A 22,769-nucleotide genomic window follows, 5' to 3' on the forward strand; every position below is an offset into this window, starting at 1 on the left:
TATTAGAGTTCCACTATGCCAGTTTGGGAGGAAAGACTAGTAGTTAAAAAAGTTAAAATTAATACCTGTCGAAGCTTACAACAAAAAGTGGCGAGTGCAGTTAGAGATATAACTACACTGAGAACTATCATGACAATAGTAATGAATGAGAGAAGTAGAATGCTTGTCTTAAATACAAGCAGGGATGGTAGAGGAGGGAGATCAGGGACATTGGTGGTGGGAATGTTGCACTGGTGAAAGGGGGTGTTCTTTTTTATATCTGAAACCCAAATACAAACATGTTTGTAATCATGGTGCTTAAATATGTATATTATTTAATTAAAAAACTATGCATGTTTGATGTTATCTATGAGTACACTGTTTGTTGACTTCTGCATTTCATATGTTTTATTCTCACATAAATAAAAAGGGTAAATAGGGAACCAGTGTAAAAGAGACCCCAGAGGTCTTGCTTTACTCTTCTTTTCTGTGAAAAATGCAAAAAAAAAAAAAACTGTCAGAAAGAAGATCCTTACCAGACACATAGTCTTCTCTCGATATGGATTCTCTAGCCTCAGAACTTTAAGAAATAAGTATTTTGGGATTGGAGCAATGGTAGGGTGTTTTTCTTGCATGCAGCTGACCCAGGATTGACTTGAGTTTGATCTCCAGTGATCCGTATGGTCCCCCAATACAGGAGTGATTTCTGAGCTCATAGCCAGGAATGACCCCTGAGCATCACTGGGTGTGGTCCAAAACCAAAAAAAAAATCAAATAAAAAGAAGTAAGTATTTTATTGACAGGCTTCCCAAGCAATACATACTAATGGACCAAGACACATCCTAAACTGCAAACAATTCATAGTTTATTTCCATACCTCCTTGCCAAACAGGAACCATTTATTTACTTGTAGCTCTTAATCTTGTGGGTAGCCTGTAGCTAATGACTTACTATACCTAGGCTTACAATTTCCATGCGTCTTTGTTGTAAATAACCAATGCTCTAAATTAATTCATGTTCCAGACATTTCCAGAAAATCGGACTGAAGCAAGACTTTAACAGGTATTCTGCCCTTTTTAGAAGTGCTGACCAAATGTGACATTCTCACTTTCTTTATCACCTGAGCAATCTCTAGATAAAATATTTAATCAGTTCCTGAATACACTGCAGCTAACAATCTCATTTGAGAAGTGACTAATGGGCATATATTTTTTACATCCAAATTGCGCTTTTCACACTTCCCAAAACTTCTGCTTATTTTTTTAAATGATAAGTTGTGTACATTAACTGATACATTTCTATAAAATCTAAAATAGTCTTTAAGGGAAAAGGTGTTAGGAAGAAGGTAGTTTTTATGGTAACCTCAAATGTCATTAGATATTTTCTTACCTAACTTTGGTCAATTTTTTTAAGCTAAACACATTTTCCATTTACAAAAATGGTTCATACATTTATGATGCATTTAATAACATTAGACATGAAAGTTTAACTCTTTTGGGTTTGGTTTTGTATTGGGACCACAGAGGCATTGTTTGTATTCAGGGATCACTTCAATTGATGCTCAGGGGATCTTATTTGGTGCAAACAATCAAAACCAAATTTTCTATTCATGATAAAATTTCTCAGGATCCTATTATTGCCCATCTTGATTATTACTAGCATCATCATCAATGTCTTTATGGTAATAGGCCATAAAATATAAAAATATGTGTGAAGAAAAATCAAGTCCAATAGTATACTGACATTTTTATTTATACAGATAACCACAAGAGACTCTACAATTGACTATATTTTTAAAAATTCTTATATTTAAAAGTTTTACAAATATAATTGCTGGAGGCCATTCATATCCAACTTGACACATGGAGGTCAGATATAACTTAACCAAAGCATAAATATCTAGTATCTGCATAAAAGGTGCTGATTGTTGAAAAATGAAATTTTAAAAAGAACATATTTTAGAGCCCATACAAACCCAAATCATTGCATGAGTGAAATATATTGTATTTTTTCAGCTTTTATAGAAGCAATTCCATAAGCCTCTTTTTAAAACATTGAACAATTTTTCAATGCTCAATTTACTTCTAAAAAGAAAATTCCCTGAGGTTAGAATAATTTATTGCACCAAATGTCAATATCAGAGTGATTGGCTTTTGACAAACTAGTATTTGATGAAAAGAACATTAAAAAAAAACTTATCTTCTAAATCCCAAAGTAGTAAATTATGTACTAAAACAGAAAAAGTAAAACATTTCTTTTAATAAAATTTATTTGTAAAGATAGAAAAACATGCATAGCAGAGAGATTATAGATAGCTAAAAAATCTGTCATGAGTGTAATGAAAAATATACTACTAATTGCTTTTAGGCAATATTCAATTTGGTTTCTGTATTCCCCACAAAAGTGAACTTCAAACATTGCATACATTGCAACATATACACACAAGTGGTAGGGAAATTGAATTTATTAGGCACAAATATAAATAGAAAGCACATCTAAAATAAAAATCTGTTCACATATATAATTTAAAATAAATATTATTTATTTCACATCCTCATGTACTCTAGATCCTATGTGGCATAACTCAGAATTTGATGATAAACAATCCTTTGTTAATATACCTGCTGTTTATTCTCTTATAGTTTTGGACTTTTCCACTATTTGCTGAATATATGATGTTACAGTGTGGCTTTCATTTCTGACAACAAGCGTAGTTCCTCAAGACATGGTTCAATATCTACACCATATATGGATTCCTGAGCATGGCCCTGGGTGATTGCTGAGCACAGAGTTAGGAGTAAGCTCTGAGCACAGCTAGATATGGCTGTTCCAAAAAATAAATCAAACAAAATCAGAACCACCCAGTGAGAAATATTTCTAAAAAAGAAATGTTCCTAAGAAAGCAAAAAGGGAGCACATGTTTGGTCAGGAGTATACTTTAGTTTGCAGAAATAGTTCTAGAAATGACCTAATAAAAAGTCTAATAGAATTGGTGAATGTTTATGACATAAGTGTATCAGAAAATAATTCATTATATTGTGTTTTATTGGTACAGTTGAGTGTTTAAAAGTTAAAAACAGAATACTGTTATAGAAACAATAAGTATCCATCTTTAAAAATTATGACCAGTGAAATAATTTGCACAAGCACACATGTAATTTATGATTCCCTATGTATGTACATGTAGATATGTACTTAGATGAACAAAACTATTCTGCTGTAAGATAATTATTTTCTATGGCATATAATAAAAGACAACACTAAAATCTTTGAGGATTTAAGGACTAATGAGCAAGAGCATATAGCTAAAGTGATGGAAATATTTTATATCTGACTTTGTTGGGTAGTTTCTATGCTACGAGCTTATAAATATTACTCCAGAAAGACCAAAAAAGTATCTCAGTTTTAGAACACTTGCAGTGTCTTTGTGAAGCCTGCTGTTCTTTCGCTGGCACCGAAACAGAAAAATAACCCAATGATGCTTTTGTAACTATGCATTCTAGACTGTGCAAATTATACTTCAATAAGAAATGAACACATAGTAGTTCAACTCATCTATGGATTTTAAGAAAAATACGAGGCATTATCGTAATAATGCCCAGAGACAATAGAGAATGAGGACTGGAAGGTCCTGCTCAGTATATGAACTCACCACAAAGAGTGCAGTTTGAAAAATAAATACAATAACAACTATCAAGAAAATGGTAGTGAGAGAATAGAATGCCTGTCTCAAATACAGGCAGGGGGTCCAGAGTGGGGTAAATGGGGGGCATTGGTGGTGGGAATGTTGCACTGGGGAAGGGGGTTGTACTTTTTATGAGTGAAACCCAACTACAAACATGTTTGTAATCATGGGTCTTAAAGATATGATTTAGAGAAAAATAAATTAATTGTCTTTATTGCTGTAGTGCTCATTCTATTTTTTGTTTGATCTTTCTTTTTATATTGTTGTGGTGTTTCTCTTCCTTTTTCCCTTTCTTCTCTCAAACTGATGTTGAGAGCCTCTCTAAGGACTCCACCCATTTTCAGCTTGTTTGATTTTTACCCCATTGTATTGCTTTTCTTTTCTTCAAACAGAACCACATAACTTGAACCATCTTGTTCCACCTCTCAAATTGAGGGGGAAAAAATGGAGGGTTCCAAGACCAAAAAGTTGTATGAGCATTAAGTAGTAACAAAAATGATTGGACTTAAACATGAAATCCAAAATGAACGACATCAGAATCGATACCCAACCTACAACAAGCTAGACACCGAGGGGACCACTTATACTAGCAACCCGGAGAGTAAAGGTGGGGGATATGGGATGCAAGCTGGGAACGGGGGTGATGGGAGGACAACTTTGGTGATGGGAAGTCCCCTGATTCAATGTTAATATGTACCTAAAATATTACTGTGAAAGATATGTAATCCACTTTGGTCAAAATAAAAATTATTATTATAAAAATATTTCTGGATACAAGAGCCTCCCCCATGTGGGAGAAACTATTCACCCAATACCTATCAGATAAAGGGCTAATATCCAAAATATACAGGGCACTGACAGAACTTTACAAGAAAAAACATTTAATCCCATCAAAAAATAGGGAGAATAAATGAACAGACACTTTGATAAAAAAAGAAATACAAATGGCCAAAAGGCACATGAAAAAATGCTCCTCATCACTGATCATCAGGGAGATGCAAATCAAAACAACGATGAGATACCATCTCACACCACAAAGATTGGCACACATCACAAAGAATGAGAACAATCGGTGCTGGCAGGGACGTGGAGAGAAAGGAACTCTTATCCACTGCTGGTGGGAATGCCGTCTAGTAGAGCCTCTATGGAAAGCGATATGGAGGTTCCTTCAAAATCTGGAAATTGAGCTCCCATTCGACCCAGCTATTCCACTCCTAGGGATATACCCTAGGAACACAAGAATACAATACAAAAACCCCTTCCTCACACCTATATTTATTGCAGCACTATTCACAATAGCCAGGCTCTGGAAACACCAAGATGCCCTTTAACAGACAAATGGCTAAAGAACTGTGGTACATATACACAATGGAATATTATGCAGCCGTCAGAAGATATGAAGTCATGAAATTTTCCTATACATGGATGTACATGGAGTCTATCATGCTGAGTGAAATAAGTCAGAGGGAGAGAGAGTGACTCAGAATAGTCTCACTCATCTATGGGTTTTAAGAAAAATGAAAGACATTCTTGCAACAATTCTCAGAGACAATGAGAGGAGGGCTAGAACTTCCAGCTCACTTCATGAAGCTCACCACAAAGAGTGGTGAGTGCAGTTAGAGAAGTAATTACACAGAGAACTACCATAATCATGTGAATGAATGAGGGAACTGGAAAGCCTGTCTGGAGTACAGGTGGGAGTGTGGTGGGATGGAGGGAGATTTGGGACATTGATGTTGGGAATCTTGCACTGGTGAAGGGAGGTGTTCTTTACATGACTGGACCCTAATCACAATCATATTTGTAATCAAGATGTTTAAATAAAGAAAAAAATTAAAAAATATTTTTAAATAGGCAACATGATACCAAAATAGCTCCTTCTGCGATCAAGAAATACATCTTTTGAAGAAAGAATCTTAAAACAACGTATGATATTTTTTGTGTTTGAGGCCACAATCACTGATTTTTAGTGATTAATCCTGGTTCTGCACTCAGGAATTTTTTTAGTGGTGCTTGATAACCCAGATGAGATGTAGGATTGAACCTACATTGACTGCTGCATGGGAAGCAATTACCATACCTGCTATATTATTATTATTATTGTTGCCCCTTAAATAATTTTTACATGAGCAATGCATTATTTGTTCATTTATTTTTTAGCCATCGTAACATTTGGTAAAATTTTCTAGTATCTTCATGCAGGCTGTACTAAGTTTGTCCAAATTTTCCTGGACCATGTCAGTCTACTCAATGTTTCCTGGTTGTATGAAGATGAATGCTGCTGTCCCTTAGAATCTCAGGAAAAAGTCTTAGCTCTACCTGCTATAAAATCATAGAATCAGCATATTTAAGATTCAAGTTAGCATGATGGCTACAGGTCATCAAGCAGTATGCTTAGGGACTGTACAGGATTGAGTTTTGGTTCCTGTCAGTATATATAGGGCTCATTCAAACACCATCTAACACTCTAGCTTTTTAAATAGTGTATGTTTGGCGACTTGGGTTCTTTGCCAATTCTATTGGTGAGTCCCAAAACACATTAGCTACTAGGTCATCCACTATTTGTCATTTTAGGCTTAATTTCTCAGTCATTTATATTTTTGTCAATAAGTACCCTTTATTTATTGATGTTCATACAACTTTCTGTTCCATTTCTGTGATGACACCTCTCATAACTAACTGATACCTGGTGGTTGACTCCCAAAGTTTCAAAAAGCTTCCTTAAGGGCCCGGAGAGATAGCACAGTGGCGTTTGCCTTGCAAGCAGCCGATCCAGGACCAAAGGTGGTTGGTTCGAATCCCGGTGTCCCATATGGTCCCCCGTGCCTGCCAGGAGCTATTTCTGAGCAGACAGCCAGGAGTCACTGCTGAGTGTGACCCCCCAAAAAAAAGTTTAAAAAAGAAAGAAAAAAGCTTCCTTAAAACAGGAAAACTTCTCTCAATTGCCTTTATTTTATATTTTTGTATTGTTATGTTTTTCTTTCTTTTCCACTTCTACTCTTAAATTGATAGATATAGTCTCTAGAAGGACTCCTCCCATTTCTGCTTATCTGATTTTGCCCCATTTTATGTTATTACTATTATGTTTTCTCCTTCTTTCAAACAAAACCACACAACTTGAACCATCTTGTTCCACCTCACAAATGGAGGGGGAAATAATGGAGGGCACCAAGACCAAACAGTCAGACGTATGAACATTGAGTAGAAATAAAAAATGATCAAACTTAAACACCAAACCCAAAGCCAATGACAGCAGAATAGATATCCAATTTGCAACATACTAGACACAGAGAGGACCACTTATAATAGCAGCCTGGGGGGTAAATAAAGGGGCATATGGGATGCATGCTGGGAACAGGGGTGGAGGGTAGACAATAACATTGATGGTGGGAATGCCCCTGATTCAAAATCACTATTTAGTCCATTTTTGATTTTGATATATTTTTCTCTGGTACTTTCTTTTTTTCCCCTCTCCCTCAACATAAAGTTGTAAAAACTTTATTATTGTCTATCTACCTTTCATAAGAATTAAAAATTGAGATATTATTGATCTATTTTTTGCCATCTATAGAGTTTTCTAATATTTATGATATTATATCTATCTTATCTAGCCTGCTCTTTTGGATTACAGTTCTTTCTTATTTATATCCAGAGAATACAAGTTTTGTTTTATAATAAACTATAAGAAAACATTAAAGCTATTAAAAATTCTCACCTATCATTTAATACTGTCCACATTTTTTAAAATTAATATCTTTATTTAAACACCTTGATTACAAACATGATTGTGGTTGGGTTTCTATCATGTAAAGAACACCCCCCTTCACCAGTGCAACATTCCCATCACCAATGTCCCAAATCTCCGTTCTCCCCACTCCACCCCTGCCTGTACTCTAGAAAGGCTTTCTACTCCCCCCCCCCTATTCTCATTGTTAGGATAGTTCTCATTGTAGTTATTTCTCTAACTGCACTCATCACTCTTTGTGGTGAGCCCCTAATTATTATCTTGTCCCAATATATTAACTTAGCAATCAGTATTATTCTTTTTATTGGTAACATTCAGTTTGCATTCTTTTTTGTTCATGCTTGAACTTGAACTTGATTCACAATTAAATATTTTTGGAGACCTAAAATGCTTCGGTTATTCTGACTCTTATATTCCTTGCTATTTCCTTTTTACTCTCTTTTCTAGCTAAGGTTACATGTTTATCATTCACATGCCATACAACCCATGTATGCTTTTTCTAAGCTTGAGATAGTCTTTTCCCAGTAAAATAGTTGGTGGGTATCTTCTTAAGATTGATTACATGTCAATGTTCACCTTCATAAAAATAGCCTCCAATGAATTTTAATAAGTGCAAGGCAGCACTGCCCACATAATCCTGTTTATTACTGTATGGAATTTCCAAGGTACATTCCATCCAGCAAATTCTGTAGTATCCTCCACACAGCAAATTCAGCAGAACCTAAATCCCATCTCTACATGAGAACATTTCAGCTTAGCAGAAACTGGCAAGGTCCAAATTGCCAGACTGGGACAAGAGTCACTCACTGTTTTACAGTCACCAAGGGGTATCAAGTTTAGGCAATGAAAACATGGTCCAAATACTTGGGGCATGTGAGCAGGCCTCTGTTCTCACAGTTTTTTTGGGCAATGAGATCCCACTGGGCATTCTGAGGGCAGATCATCTACCTGGTTCCAGCAGACACCAAATCACATCTTCATAGGAAAGTGAAGTTCATCTCTGAACATCAATGAACTTTGCAGTTCACTTAGAAGTAGATTTTTTTGTTTTTCGTCTGTTTTTTGTGGTGCTTATCGATATAGCTGGAGTCCTCACTGGATATTTGACACTTCTTTTGATACTGGTGGAGTGTTTCACCTTCTTTTTCTCCTTCATTTCCCAAATCGATGATGAGAGCCTCTAGAAGGATTCCACCCATTTATGGGGTATTAGACTCTTACCCCAGTTTATTTATCTTCTCTTTTTCAGGCAAAACCACGTAACTTGAACTAGCTAGTCCTGCCTCCAGTTAGAGGGGGAAATAAGGGAGGCATCAAGACCAAACAGGTGCAAGACTACTAAGTAGTAGGTTAGATACAGAGGGGACCACATATTCTAGCCGCCCTGGGAGTGAGGGAAGAGGAAATGGGAGGTAGGACAAAAACAGAGGTGTAGGGAGGACAATTTGGTGATGGGAATCCCCCCTGATTTTATGTAAATATGTACCTAAAATGTTATTGTCAACAATATGTAAGCCACTATGATCAGAATAAAAACTATATTAAAAAAAAGAAGTAGATTTTTTTTGCATATTACAATAATCCAAACCCAATCTTTTGAAGACAAGAAGTAAGAAATGATAGTATAAAATTTGAGATGAGGTTTATTAGAAATCATGCTGAATTCTTTTTTCTTTTTTTTTTTTTTTTTTGGTTTTTGGGCCACACCCGGTGATGCTCAGGGGTTACTCCTGGCTATGCGCTCAGAAGTTGCTCCTGGCTTGGGGGACCATATGGGACACCGAGGGATCGAACCGCGGTCCATCCAAGGCTAGTGCAGGCAAGGCAGGCACCTTACCTCTAGCGCCACCGCCCAGCCCCTTGAATTCTTAAATGTTTCAGGATTACTGAACTCATGCCTGATTATTTTAGTAACATACAGTATTGTAAGTCACATTATCCCTATAAAGACTTTTAAAAATGGGGGGGGGAAACGTATGAAATTATCATTTAGTGTAATTTACACATAAGTGAAATTACTTATACTCTGATGATAGTTCAACTTCTTGATCAACTCATGATTTATAAAAGTTCTGTAGGTTATACTATTCAGAATTAATAAAATTTGGGATTGTTTCAGTAACAACAATTAAATAAATAAAAGTTCACTAAAAATATTTATCAATCAAAGTCCCCTGGGCATTGCCTGATGCAATGAGCTTGCTTTCTATTTTGTCTAATTTGACCAATTCTGGGTAGAAAAGGGAGTAAGCAAAGATCATCAACAGTCTGGGATAAATAAGAAACACACAGCCATGTAAAGAACAAAATTATAATGGAAAGGCTCAATAGTCAGTCTTAGCCAGAGAGATGAATGTCAGAAGAGACTAAATCTTTAGAAATAAGGGTACTTAAGGCACAGTGAAAATTTGGGGAGTGAGAAAATTAATACTTGGGCAAGGCAGGATGGCTAATGTAAAGATCAAAGAACATCTTCAGCTTTGACTTTGCCTCATGTTTAATCTCAAGCCAAATAGGACGTGATGGCTACAGAAGAACTTCCAAGAACCTGACTGAATATAGAGTCTGTGCCCTGGCGCAGAGTCAATCCAGAAAATTAAGTATGTCTTGAACTGTTTCTTTCTCAATATTTATATATTGGAGTGGTAATCCACAAACTGTACAATATGGCCCTTTTTGAAAACAGAGCATTATTAAATAATAAAAATATTTATTTAGATCAAGGCAAGATCTTAGAAGTGGGTCCTAATCCAAAATGATTAAGACACTAGTAGGTAATCAACAGCTCAAAAGAACCCCAAATAATATTATTGGTTCACAGTTTCAAAAGCTAATAAAAATTTGATACGTTAGAAATCTGAATTTTCAAACTCATATGTATATATTTTAATATAAAAGAATAATTAAGTTATTATAAAACTTTTCCTTCATTTCTCTATCCATTTCTTCCTTATCAATCAATGAGCCACATTATATGAAATTTTCATAATACTAAGAGCATTTTATTGTCAAATTTCTCTCTCAGGAATAATCTATTTAGACATTTATATGTAGTAAAATACCTATAAGTATTCATGAAACAATCCCTCTTCAAAATACATAAATTCCCCCAAACTATGGTAAATATAAGCAAAGATGGGGAAAATAATTTTAATCTCTGTTAAAGTTATCATGCCTTTCACTACATAATAATATAATTTATTTATACTCCACAAAAAAAAACCCAAAAAACTCAGAGACTGGAGCAATAGAACAATAGGTAAGGTGTTTGCTTGGCAAACCATGCTTGATGCCTGGCATCTCATATAGTCACCTAAGCATGCCAGGACTAACTCCTGAGCACTGTCAGATGTGACCTAAAATAAACAAATCAAAAAACAAAACACCACAACAGTATTATAATAACAAAAGTATAAATATTATTATATACTTAATGGTGTGAAACTACATATTTCACTCTAAGATAAAGTACAGGGAAGGACATTTCATTTCACAATTCCTTTTCAGAATCATGCTAAGAAATCTTAATGAAACAATAGGCCATGAAAATTAAATAAATATTGTATAGTTCAAAAAAGAAGACTGTCCTTGTTCTCAGATAACACAGTTATCTCTATGTAGAATACAATATAATCAAAAAATTCTCAGAAATAATATTTAACACTTTATTATAACTAATATTATTAATATACACATAAAATTCTCAATTTGCACACAAAATTTATTCTCAACTTAATTTATGCACACCATTAAAATGAAATGAAATAAATAACATTTACATTTTCATCCTATAAATTAAAATAAGTATAAACCTAATAAAACCGATATATCTATAATCAAAGCTTATAAACCTTTATTGAACTAAACTCAGTAACTAAATAAGAGGCAATTCTTGTTGACAGAGGGGTAGACTCATTATTGCTAAATATTTTATTTATTTATTTATTTATTTATTTATTTATTTATTTATTTATTTATTTATTTATTGTTAGTTTTTGCTTTTTGGGCCACACCTGGTGACACTCATGGGTTACTCCTGGCAATGCACTCAGAAATCGCTCCTGGCTTGAGGGATCCTATGGGATGCCAGGGGATCAAACCATGGTCCTTCCTAGGTCAGCATGTGCAAGGCAAATGCCCAACAGCTTGCACCTCTGCTCTGAGACCTAAACATTTTATTTATTTCCATTTAATCTAGAAATTCCTGCAAACACAAAAGCAAATCAAGTTATTTATGACTTCTGAGAAAAGTATTTTAAGATTTAAAAGGAGAGAAAAATGAAACAAGAATTTAATACTATAGACAAAATGGGGAGATTAGAGAAAGGGTACTATCCAAATAATTTAAAACTTACTAGAAATCTTGACTATTTAACTAAACCAACCGGGATGTTGTTGGTGAAAGTGTAGACAAATAGATTAATGCACAGAATAAATAGCCCAGAATGTTTGCTAACCATAAGCAACATATCTTTAAAAGAGAATCAAAGAAAACAACAAAGTATTAAAAAAGGTCTTTTGAACATGTTCATAAGAAAATATATATATATATATCTTTAGATATGTGTATATATCCCCATGTATACAAATAAATCGTGTATATATTTCCATAGTTTTATATCCCCATGTCAAACCCAAATAAATTTAGACAAATTTCAGAAAGATCAATGCAACAATGTTAACAGACCTAAGTAAAAAACAGAATACAAAGACAATAATAAAATGGCACTGGGCATGCTGATATCTTTTCAGATAAAACACAAGAGACATCATCTGTGAAAAAAAATATGATAAGCTGAACCTGATTAAAAATAAAAATCTGCTTTCCTCCAAACAAAAATCGCCATGTTCTGAGCATTGGTTTACAGAACTGAGCTTATCAAAAGTGCGTTGTCAGGGGAAAAGGTGGGAGGGCAGGAAGAAAATGGCGGAGGGAAGTGGAAACTCCAATAGATGGTGTGCTGTTGATTGTTAAATGCATGAAACCTGATAATTAACTTGTAAATCACAATGCCTTAAATGAATTTCTAAAAATAAAAAAGCAAAAAAAAATAGAAATCAAAACTGCAAGATAAATTTGCAAAAAGAAAAGCAATATCATTCAAATTATGCAAAGAATCCTTCAAACTAAATTATAAGGAAACAAACCACATTATTACAAGTCATAGACATTAATAGACAGCCAACTAAGATGTGCAAATGGTGAATAGGCATGTAAAAAGTTGTAGCACTTTATATATCATGAAGGATATTCAAGTTAAACTAATGAGACACAACTACAAACCAATTTAGAATGGCCAAAATCAGGAGCAGACACACAATATGAGTTTTTTAAAAGCTCAATGACATTCAATTCGAAATCAATATATTTTTTTTAATCTGGGGTGTTTCTTGCTGAGTTCTTTGTGTTTTATTTCTCTGGGACAAAAGGATAGACAAGTTGAAGAAGGTTTCATCTAGTTTACCTATGAGTGGGAGCACTAAGTCCAGAAAGCTATGGTCCAAAAAATACATAGAAAGTGTTCTTCTTAATTTTCACTATTACTCATTATGGGGAAGTTCATAAAAATATTATTTTTATGTGTGCTAAAGTACACAAATGCATGTGAATTATTAAACTTATACACAACCACTTATTTATCTGTTGTGAGATCAAGGAACATCTGTGACTAGGCTTAAAATTAATGGCATAGTCTAAAATAAAACCAATGAAATGAACCCAGAAGATTCCATTTTGTTATGTTTCAAGTGAAATATACACATGGATATAGCTGCACAATAATGTAAACACAGTATTTTTCTAGTGTTTTTGATTTATCTGAAAAATAAACCTTATTATCTTGCACACAAATAAGTGATGATCTTTAATTAAATATTTCCAAATAAATCCTTTCCCTGAAATAGCATCTCTTTTTCCTCTCTCTTTGCTTCATTGACTTCTATAATTTTAAGTCATATTAAATGCTCATGTTAACACATGGTAATTGAATATATTCGTTTATAATCTCAAGTACCTCATTCTTGGAAGTCTACAATGCAGCTGTGGGAGAGTACGACCAGTTTATTAAGGAGTCCTAGAGCTTCAAAGAAAATCACTTGTACAAGGAAGGACATTTTTTTAGGAGTTAAAGCACCCAGGGCGAATTCTTTTCAGAAAGGATGCTATCTAGGTCACAGGTTTCTATCTTGATAGTTCTTTATCCATGCTCAAGACACATCTCTAAGTTAGCAAGACAAGATTAAAAATAAGTTGCTGCTGTTTTCTGAGAATCTTCTTTTGATTCCCTTGTGATCTACCCAGTCTCTGGTCCGAAGTGCTTCTATTAGTGGAAGCAACAGAGATTGGAAAGAAAGTTCCAGCTGTGGCATCTAAATCAGACAGAAGCAGTCTTATCTGTTCTCTCCACTGGTCAGAGAAGCAGAATTGAGACTTTTCATACACTCTTAACATCTCAGTAACTCTCCAAGTTGAGTAATAAGACCATATCACATAGGGTGTCTCCACATTTCGAAGGAGAGGTAATATGACCAAGAACACAAGAGATGCTTCCAGGCAACAATGCAGATGGTATGCAATCCCTCCTTGAATTTCATGAGTAAGATCATGAGCCACAATATTTTTAATATTGATTTATTTACTATACTTATTTAAACATTTTAATTAAAAATTACTCAAGAGAGAAACTACAGGGTGAATATTTTCCTCATCCTTAGAAAAGGCAAAACAGGGGCCGGGAAGGTGGCGCTAGAGGTAAGGTGTCTGCCTCACAAGCACTAGTGTAGGACGGACAGCGGTTCGATCCCCCGGCATCCCATATGGTCCCCCCAAGCCAGGAGCGATTTCTGAGCGTATAGCCAGTAGTAACCCCTGAGCGTCAAACTGGTTTGGCCCAAAAACCAAAAAAAAAAAGAAAAGGCAAAACAAACACATGTAGTCTTTGCATAGATATATATTATAGACATGTTCAGATGACAAAGAAATTAAGAATTTTCTTTTTTGTGAACATGTGTGTTCATGACCTGATGCATGCAAATGTTTCAGCCCAACAATATTATAGGAAACCTCCAGTTTCTGGGTGCTCATGCTTGGCCATGAGTTTGAGGTTGTGATCAACATTGAATACAAACATGACAAGTTTGGACATGGTGGTGGTTGTGTGTGGGCTTCCAAAGAGTTGGCTTTTGTGGGTAGATTAACTCTTATTATAAAACACAGAAAATGTTTGCTCCTTAAAATTGTGATTGATTATTCAGGATAAAAACATTGTCTTTTATCTTGAGAAAATAGGAAATTGGACTTTTGGTAGATTTTAAGCAATGAGAGGAGCTGATACAGAAATGTATACCAAGATTATAGACCTACTAAATAAATTTGAGTTACTGCTCTTCATTAACTTTCTCCTGGTTTTCATTTAGAGGTGCATTATATGACCACTTAGTGGGAAATCATATTTCTTTGCATTTCAAAACATTTGTAAGGTGCTTCTGAAGAAACCATACTTAGAGTAATTATACTAAGATGGTACTGTTTCATTCTTCTCTAATATCATTTGACATCTCTCCATTGCAATGGCAATTACCATATTTTAGTATCATAAGACTCAACCCTGTCCCCCCCCCACAAAAAAAAAAAAAAAGATGTGGAGAAATGTCTATGCATCTTATGGAGCGATTGCTGCCTGGAGCTGAAATCTGAGTGCAGGAGAGGAGAGCATAAATAACCACTTGAAATCTGCAGTGTTATGCCCCCTTTCTTGAGCAGACATACCACATAATAAAAGCAATCAGTTTAACACATGTTCACCATCACACGCATTTTAGTACAATATTTGATTTGAAATATTTTTTCTTGTTTTCTTTCATCTAAAAACTATGTGCAGCTTATGGTCAGGTGCATCTTATAGAGTGAAAAATATGGTATTTGAGGGCAGTTGATTACATAGCTAGAGTAGAGAGTTGAGTAGATTACATATCTAGATTGTAATCTGCCTCATGTCTGGGGATTGTACCAGGATTATTTATAGTGTTAGATTTTATGGAATAAATTACCTTAATGATAATGGAATATTCTCACAGTTCTTATTAAACAAGATTACAGGTCTCAAGCTACATACGTTGCTTAACATTGCATTTTAAAGTAATATATTTTTTAACTTTCTTCCATTTCCTTACCAGAACCTTATGAGATATCAAAGTTCAGGTAATGAAGAAAGGCTAACACAGGGCAGATATAAATTGGAGTCAGAAATATTTTAGCTCAGCTATCTACAGCTTATATTTCAGGTTTTAGGAAATGTAAAGAATTAGCTTCAACCCTGAGCAAAAAAAATTTGCTGTCAGATTTGAAGTACTTCTATTTTCACATTTACAGCAGATTGAAGTAAGAAACCAAGTTGCTCTACTGAACCATTTCAAAATCATCACCAGTGGTTGGGCCCATTATAGCAAGCCTACAAAATCCACCTTTTATACTCTGGCTCAGAGCATAAATAATGATGACAGAGATAAGATTCTGTGCTCAGAGCCTACTGCTGTGCTTAAGCTGTGTCCATGACAGTCTGGTATTATAGAGCAAAGAGCACTTCAGAGGGAAGTATGAAAGTGACTTGGGCATCTTTGCCTTGCAGGATTTGCCAGAGAATAGAGAGGAGGAGAAGAGAGTCTTCGTTAATATGGATCAAAGTTGAAGAGTGCCAGACTTCTCCAGTTCATTCCCCAATGAGGAGAAACTACCATTCACAGTGAGATTTAACTTAGAGCAGAAGCATGTTGGTACATTTCAGAGACATTCCTGGGATCTCCCATGAGATTGGGTGGCCAGGGGATCCAGTTTGACCTTTCCAGGCACTTTCTATCATTATCAAACTAAAAGAGGTTTCCCTGTGGTCGCTGAAAGCCTTTTTCTATAAGTGGAGAATTAACAGAAAAGACTTCATAAAGAGAGAGAAGCATTACTTTCAGAGGCAATATCTTTCCTAAGGATATAGTTGTTAACTACATCCACAGAAATCCAAAGGCCAACCCTGAATACATACATATACTTGTGGAACTGATTCAAATTTTGGATCCAGAGAAAAAGAACATGTTGATTACATGGTTCCTAGTAACACATAGAAATGGTCCATGATATAGCATAAGGAAGACAGTATTTGGATTATTGACTACTAGGAATAATCTGTGGAGGCTATTTCACCCATTATATTTAATATAAAACATCCAATAAAAGGAAAGAGGTAAATAATTAGACAGAGGAGAAAAACTTATTGGTAAAAGCATTTTCATTTTGGAAATTCTCTTGCTTTGTACAACCACCCTACCTGGAGCAATTTGGGTTGGAGCAAACTTTTTTGGACAAACAGTGGGTGTGAATTACACCAACCAGTTGAGTACATGTCTTACCAAGGTGATTTTTCTCAGCTGATATTTGCAGCAACAGTCATGGAAATATAAACATACACTTGAAGAAATGTCTCATAGCTCAAAAGCCAAGAACACTTACTGTATGGTCAATAGGGCTGGAGAGTTTAGTCTAATGAGTTATACCCATTGCAATAACATTCTTACCAAAATGCCATTTCTACTTATAATTTAACCTTCCACCATGGATATTATTATTATTATTATTATAATTTTTTGTCAGATTCCAGATGATATTTTGTGTCTTATTTAATGACTTGATATATCTCTATACAAATTTTTGTCTGTGCAGATTTTTTTTTTGGAAATACTTGGTGACAATAAGAGCTTACTACTGGCATAATTCTCACCTCCCCATGTTGATCATCAAACCTTATTGGATATTGGGGATTAAATTCAGGCTAGTTACCAGGCAAACACCTTCCTCACTGTACTATCTCTCTATATACTTCTTTTTAGTTTTTGGGGCCACACTTGGTGATGCTCAGGGGTTACTCTTGGCTATGCACTCAGAACTCATTTCTGGCTTGGGGAAACCATATGGAATGCCAGGGGATCAAACCACGGTCTGTCCTAGGTCAGCCACGTGCAAGGCAAACACCCTACCCCTGAACTACTGCACTGATCCAGCCCCTCTATACACATTTTAAAAATGATTTTGCTTCAATGATTTTGAAATTCTTTGAGTTTGTGTAATTTTGTAAACTACCCCTGAAACGAGGCCTTTGTGTCTTGTACTGCTCACAATAACCCTACGCCCTCACCCACACCCAGTGCCAGATATATGTGTGATCTAGGACTTAACCAATCTAGGAGTGAATGGGCTTTTTTTGTTTGTTGGTTTTGTTGAGGAGGGGGGATACACACAGTAGATTTCAGAGCTTAGTCCTAGCTCTGAGCTCTAGAATTACTCCTGGTAAGTTTAGGGTAACTTATAGATTGCCAAGTATCAAACCTGAGTTTGCTACATGCATGGAGAGTGACTTCTCTTGCTGTATTGCTACTCTAGCCCCTTGCACCCATTTTTATATCTGCAAGAATGTCTGCTATCACTGGGACTGGGGCCTATTCCTGGAGCTGACAACAGAGTGGCAGAAGATTGCTGATTCAGATGGAGATGATGGAATAGGGACACAAAAAAGAGCAAGGGTATTGAATAATAGTCCTTCGATGGGGCTGGATGGAGGTGGATGGAGAGATGGAGACTGAGAGACCTTTCTCCTCCAGCCCAGGCCATGTGTCTGCAACTTCCTCTAGCCAGCAAGTCTGTAGATTCAGGATATCGGCTGGGAGAAATCACAGGCAGGTTTCAGGAGATATCAGCTTTATTCAAGGCCCTAGCCACCATGTGTGTGGCCTATCATAACCTTTTACGCTGTGGATTCTTATTTAGCCCTGCATTATATCTTATCTTTCAGCCATATTTCCTCCTCATGCTTCTCTCCCAATCCATCCTCCAAATCCTCTTCCAAAATCCTCCCTCTGCCCCTCAGGTGATCCTATTGAAACCTCCCAAAGACCCCTCCCAGGAATGGTCAGGTCTAACTAATAGGTAAGGTTACACAGGAAGAATGGGGGGGGGATGGGCTAACATTCTGCTCCTTTCTTAAAACAAATAAAAACAAAGAGCATAGGTTATCCTTTGTTTTCCTGGCTTCTGCCTTTAGCCAAAGAAGAGTAATATTCCCATAGCAACTTCGGTGATGGGAATTTCTCTGATTCAATGTTAATGGCTACCTAAAATATTGCTGTGAAAGATATGTAACCCTGTTTGGTCAATAAAAATTATTATTATAATAAAAAAAAGAAAGTTCGAGAGAGAAAAAAAAACAAAGAAAACAAGAAAAGAGCAAGGGTGAGAGTTGGGCCCAAACTTTTCTCCTCCAAGATCTATTGGCACATGGTCACAGATGCCTCATGAGAAAGAGCCCATTTAAGCAGAAAATCAGCATTCATAGGAAAGAATTGGGAGCAATCATGAAGCCATTGGTGCTCTTAGAGCAAGGATATTTTTCCTGACAGTCTATACTAGGGCCCCATGTGGAGAAACTGAGAACATTTGGAGAACTGGAGGGTTTTCTGTAGGCCTGTGCTACGCACAGTTGTATTTGGTGACCCCAAATGGCCTGTTTCACTGATACATGTAGAAAAAGGTGGGTTTTCCTTATTGAATACAAGTCTTTGTGTTCTGTTCCACATCATCTCAAGAGTCACATCCCTATCACACTAGACTAGAAAAATATAACTTCCCATTGCCCCATTACATCTATTCCTTATATTTGCTTTCCCTATACCAGAGTACTCAGCTCTGTCTGGTACCTTTGAGTATGTCATTCCACTTAGACTGAGGTAGTGGGGACGGTCATTGCTTTTTCCTTCATACTTAATGTAGAGTCAGGCATGCCGCAGACACTGACATGTTTGCATGAAAGGGAGCAGAGATAATTAAAGCATTTCATTCTTACAAACTATCTACAAATGTGTGTTCGTGGGTCCTAAGCCAGGATATCTTCTCCTAGATGTCTATCTTGGATATGGCAATTATTTAAATGCCTTCCAGTGAATACAGGGTAACACTTTGGAGGCCTTTCTTTCTTTTCCACCAGACAACACAAAGAGGAAACCCCTATAATGACAATTAGGTTAGTTTCAACACATCTACAAGGACCCTATAACTTGCTTCAGAGAATAATTAGGGAGGCCAGAGCAGAGTCAGGGAAAGATATGCACATCTGTAAAGTGAATGAGAGACTATATAAAAACTATGGATACTGAGACCATTGGAAAAAGAAAATGTGGACTCCTCCTAGTGTTTTTGTTTGTTGGTTTTGTTTTTTATATTTTGGTTTTTCTTTTTTCATTTCTTTTCTTTTTTTTTCCAAACAGAACTTGAATCGTCTTGTTCTACCACATAAATTGAGAGGAAAAATAGATGAGAGCAGAATCCAACGGTTGTATGAACATTGAGTAGAAACATAAAATGATTATATTTAAACACCAAACCCGAAGTCAATGACAACAGAATCGATACCCAATCTTCAACAAGCTAAACACAGAGCAGACCAGTTATACTAACAGTCCAGGGGGCAAAGGAGTGGGATGTTGGGAACAGGAATGGGGGGAGGACAACACTGTTGGTTGGAATACACCTGATTCAATGTCACTATATACTTTAAATATTACTGCAAAAGACTTATAACTCACGTTGATGACAATAAAAATTATTTAAAAAAATATAAAGCAGGATAGCAGTGGAAGATTTCCTTGTCTTTGCAGCATCTCGTTCAAAATGACTTTGATTTTCCAATGCCAGGAGAATATATAACAGTATCAACACATTTTGTTTGATCATAAGAATGAAAATACATATGTTCTCCTGATCCTACTTCTCTATGTCTTTAAAGAAGCAATGAAGGTAAATTAAAGGGGTAAAATTCAGAAAGACAAGAGAAAGAAGAGTGAAAGAATCAATAAAGTCTCAGGAGACAGAATGAGGTTGGTGGCTTAAAGAATGGTCATGCTATATATTCCAGGCTCTGTGTGCTCTGACAGGAACCTGAGGGGTGAAGGAGAGCATGGGAACCCTAGAATTATCCACTCAAGAAAGTAATAGTAAATTACAAAGGGAGGATATTCATAAGCCGCTCAGTTACAGATTCTTGGATTATGTTATTAGTTCATTCCTTACTAATAGTAAGTGCTCATTTTTTAGGAAGCTTTCCTGGCACCATGAGAAAAGAATGCCTGCTAATTTTGTTATTATTACAAAAATAATATGCTCTCCTCCAAGGAAATATCAACAAAGGTCACAAACCGGATGTGTGCTCTCATGTCTAACTCATGGATACACATTCCATGTGATGCATGAAAATGTCAAACCCTCCAGGAGACACATGCTGTGTCCACCCTATGACCCAGCCACTCTCGGCACATCCTCCATGCCGCGCACAGGCCCATCCGTACCTTCCACGGTGGCTCTCTTGGGCTGAATGGTGATGGCTCCTTCTGCGATATCTTCATGCTGGTGCAGTGGGCTTACTTTGGATCCCCAGCTGTCTGAGCCCACCCAAAGGAAATGGCCCACTTGGTCAGCTCTTTTGGCTGCTGCAAGAATCTGCCTGTGGAAAGAAATATGAAAAAGTTGGCTATTGACAAAGAGCAGTTGCTGACTATATTTCACACTGGGTGTCAAGCAGAGGGGAGGCAGGCTACCAGTTCTCCAAAAGTATAGAATAAGAATCAAAAAAGGATGTCAAAGAATTTATATTCCCAATTTGAAAAATAATTAAATTAAATTAGAAGGGCCAGAGCAGTGGTGCAAGTGGTAAGGCATCTGCCTTGCCCGTGCTAGCCTAGGATGGACCACGGTTGGATTCCCCAGCATCCCATATGGTCCCGCAACCCAGGAGTGATTTCTGAGCACATAGCCAGGAGTAACTCCTGTGTGTCACCAGGTGTGGCTCCAAACCCAAAAATAAATAAATCAGAATGAAAAATAGTGGAAAACATTAAAGCCAAAAGAAAGAGAGAAATATAAATGACTAATAAGCAAAGGCAATACGTTTATTAGGAAGAAATTTAACAATATTCTTTAGGATGAGATGGCAATTTCACTTCTTCTTGTGATTAAAATATTAATTATATGGTTGGAATCATCAAAATGGATGATTTTGATATCAAATTGATATCAAATTTTAGTTCCCATAGTACTTAGGGCTGACACATACCAAGCTCTGTACTAGGGATCAAACATTTAGAACATAGCTCAGAGAGTCATATAGAATGCCAGGTATCAGACCCAGGCAATAGGCATGCAGTGTAAACACCCTCCATACTCTATACTCTGGCCACAAAATTGAGTGTTTTTTATATAACTGGAAAATTATCATTCATATATATTGCTGCTGGTAGCCTGTATCCTATCAGGAAAGCACAAACATATAGGAAACATCAAAAAATAGATTTTCTTCCCTTTATCCCAGGTAGAGTATAAAATGGAATTTTTCTATTTAAAATGTAAAAATAGTGATATTATAAGTACTTCACATTAAGAAGATTGTGATGAGAGATTATGAGCTCATGAAGGTTGGGTTGTTGTCAAGTTGGAGGAGACACAATTAAAGTTGTGATTTAATACTGAAAACAATAAAAGCTTACAGATAGGCTATCCTACTTATAGACTGCTGGAAACCAAGGGTGTTCTAATCTAGGCAGTAACAATGTTTTATAAAAAAAAAAACAGAATACTATCCAAAATTGTTTTATATATTGCCACACAGAAATGATCTTATGGGACAACAAGAAGAAATTATTTCTATGCATTGTAGAATAACCTTGGATGTCCAGTGAGCAATCTATCAATTAAAAAGATCTTTCCAGGTACTGAGCAATCTTAAACGGAGAACTTAAATAAAAACTTAAATAAAAATTAAACAAAAAACTGCAGAAATCATCCATAGCTAGCAAAGTTTTAAATGCAACACAGAAACTATGTAATTCAAGAAGAAAAAAATAATCTGAAGTATAATGAGTCGTTCTTTGGGAGTTGGTTTGAGGTCTGGTTATTCCACAGTTTCCAAAAGGGCAAGGGATATCCCATACCCCCTATCCAGGGAGGACAGAAGAAGTTGGTCCAGTAGTAATTCCCCATAATAAATAATCAACACATATATGGAGGTTATTGCAGACAAGAAAACTCACACTGCAAGCTATTCATCCACAAGCCAGTTGCTCCACCAGGTGGAACCACAAGCGTAAATGGCAGCTCACTGGTAAGCAATCTTGCCTCCCATTTATTGAGATCCAAAGAAAGCCCCTTCCCAAAGGAAGGAGGAAAAGGCAGATGAAAGGCAATGAAAAAACAAGACCAACAGAAAATAATTAAGATAACAAATTAGAACTATATCAAAGGCCTCAATTCACCTCATACTGGAGTGTGACACA

At 36.0% G+C, this 22,769-nt stretch overlaps 1 protein-coding gene across 3 annotated transcripts in view; it reads right to left on the bottom strand.

The window, feature by feature from the left end:
* Positions 1-22,769, bottom strand: part of GRM7 (glutamate metabotropic receptor 7) — an 884,078-nt gene that overhangs the window by 373,596 nt on the left and 487,713 nt on the right. For all 3 annotated transcript variants that reach the window (XM_049766263.1, XM_049766266.1, XM_049766264.1), the window contains exon 4: positions 20,790-20,944. In XM_049766263.1, coding sequence (XP_049622220.1) covers positions 20,790-20,944 — 155 coding nt within the window. The remainder of the gene's footprint in view (positions 1-20,789; positions 20,945-22,769) is intronic.

Source organism: Suncus etruscus, chromosome 20, assembly GCF_024139225.1.
Source record: "Suncus etruscus isolate mSunEtr1 chromosome 20, mSunEtr1.pri.cur, whole genome shotgun sequence".
In the NCBI taxonomy this organism is placed as follows: domain Eukaryota; kingdom Metazoa; phylum Chordata; class Mammalia; order Eulipotyphla; family Soricidae; genus Suncus; species Suncus etruscus.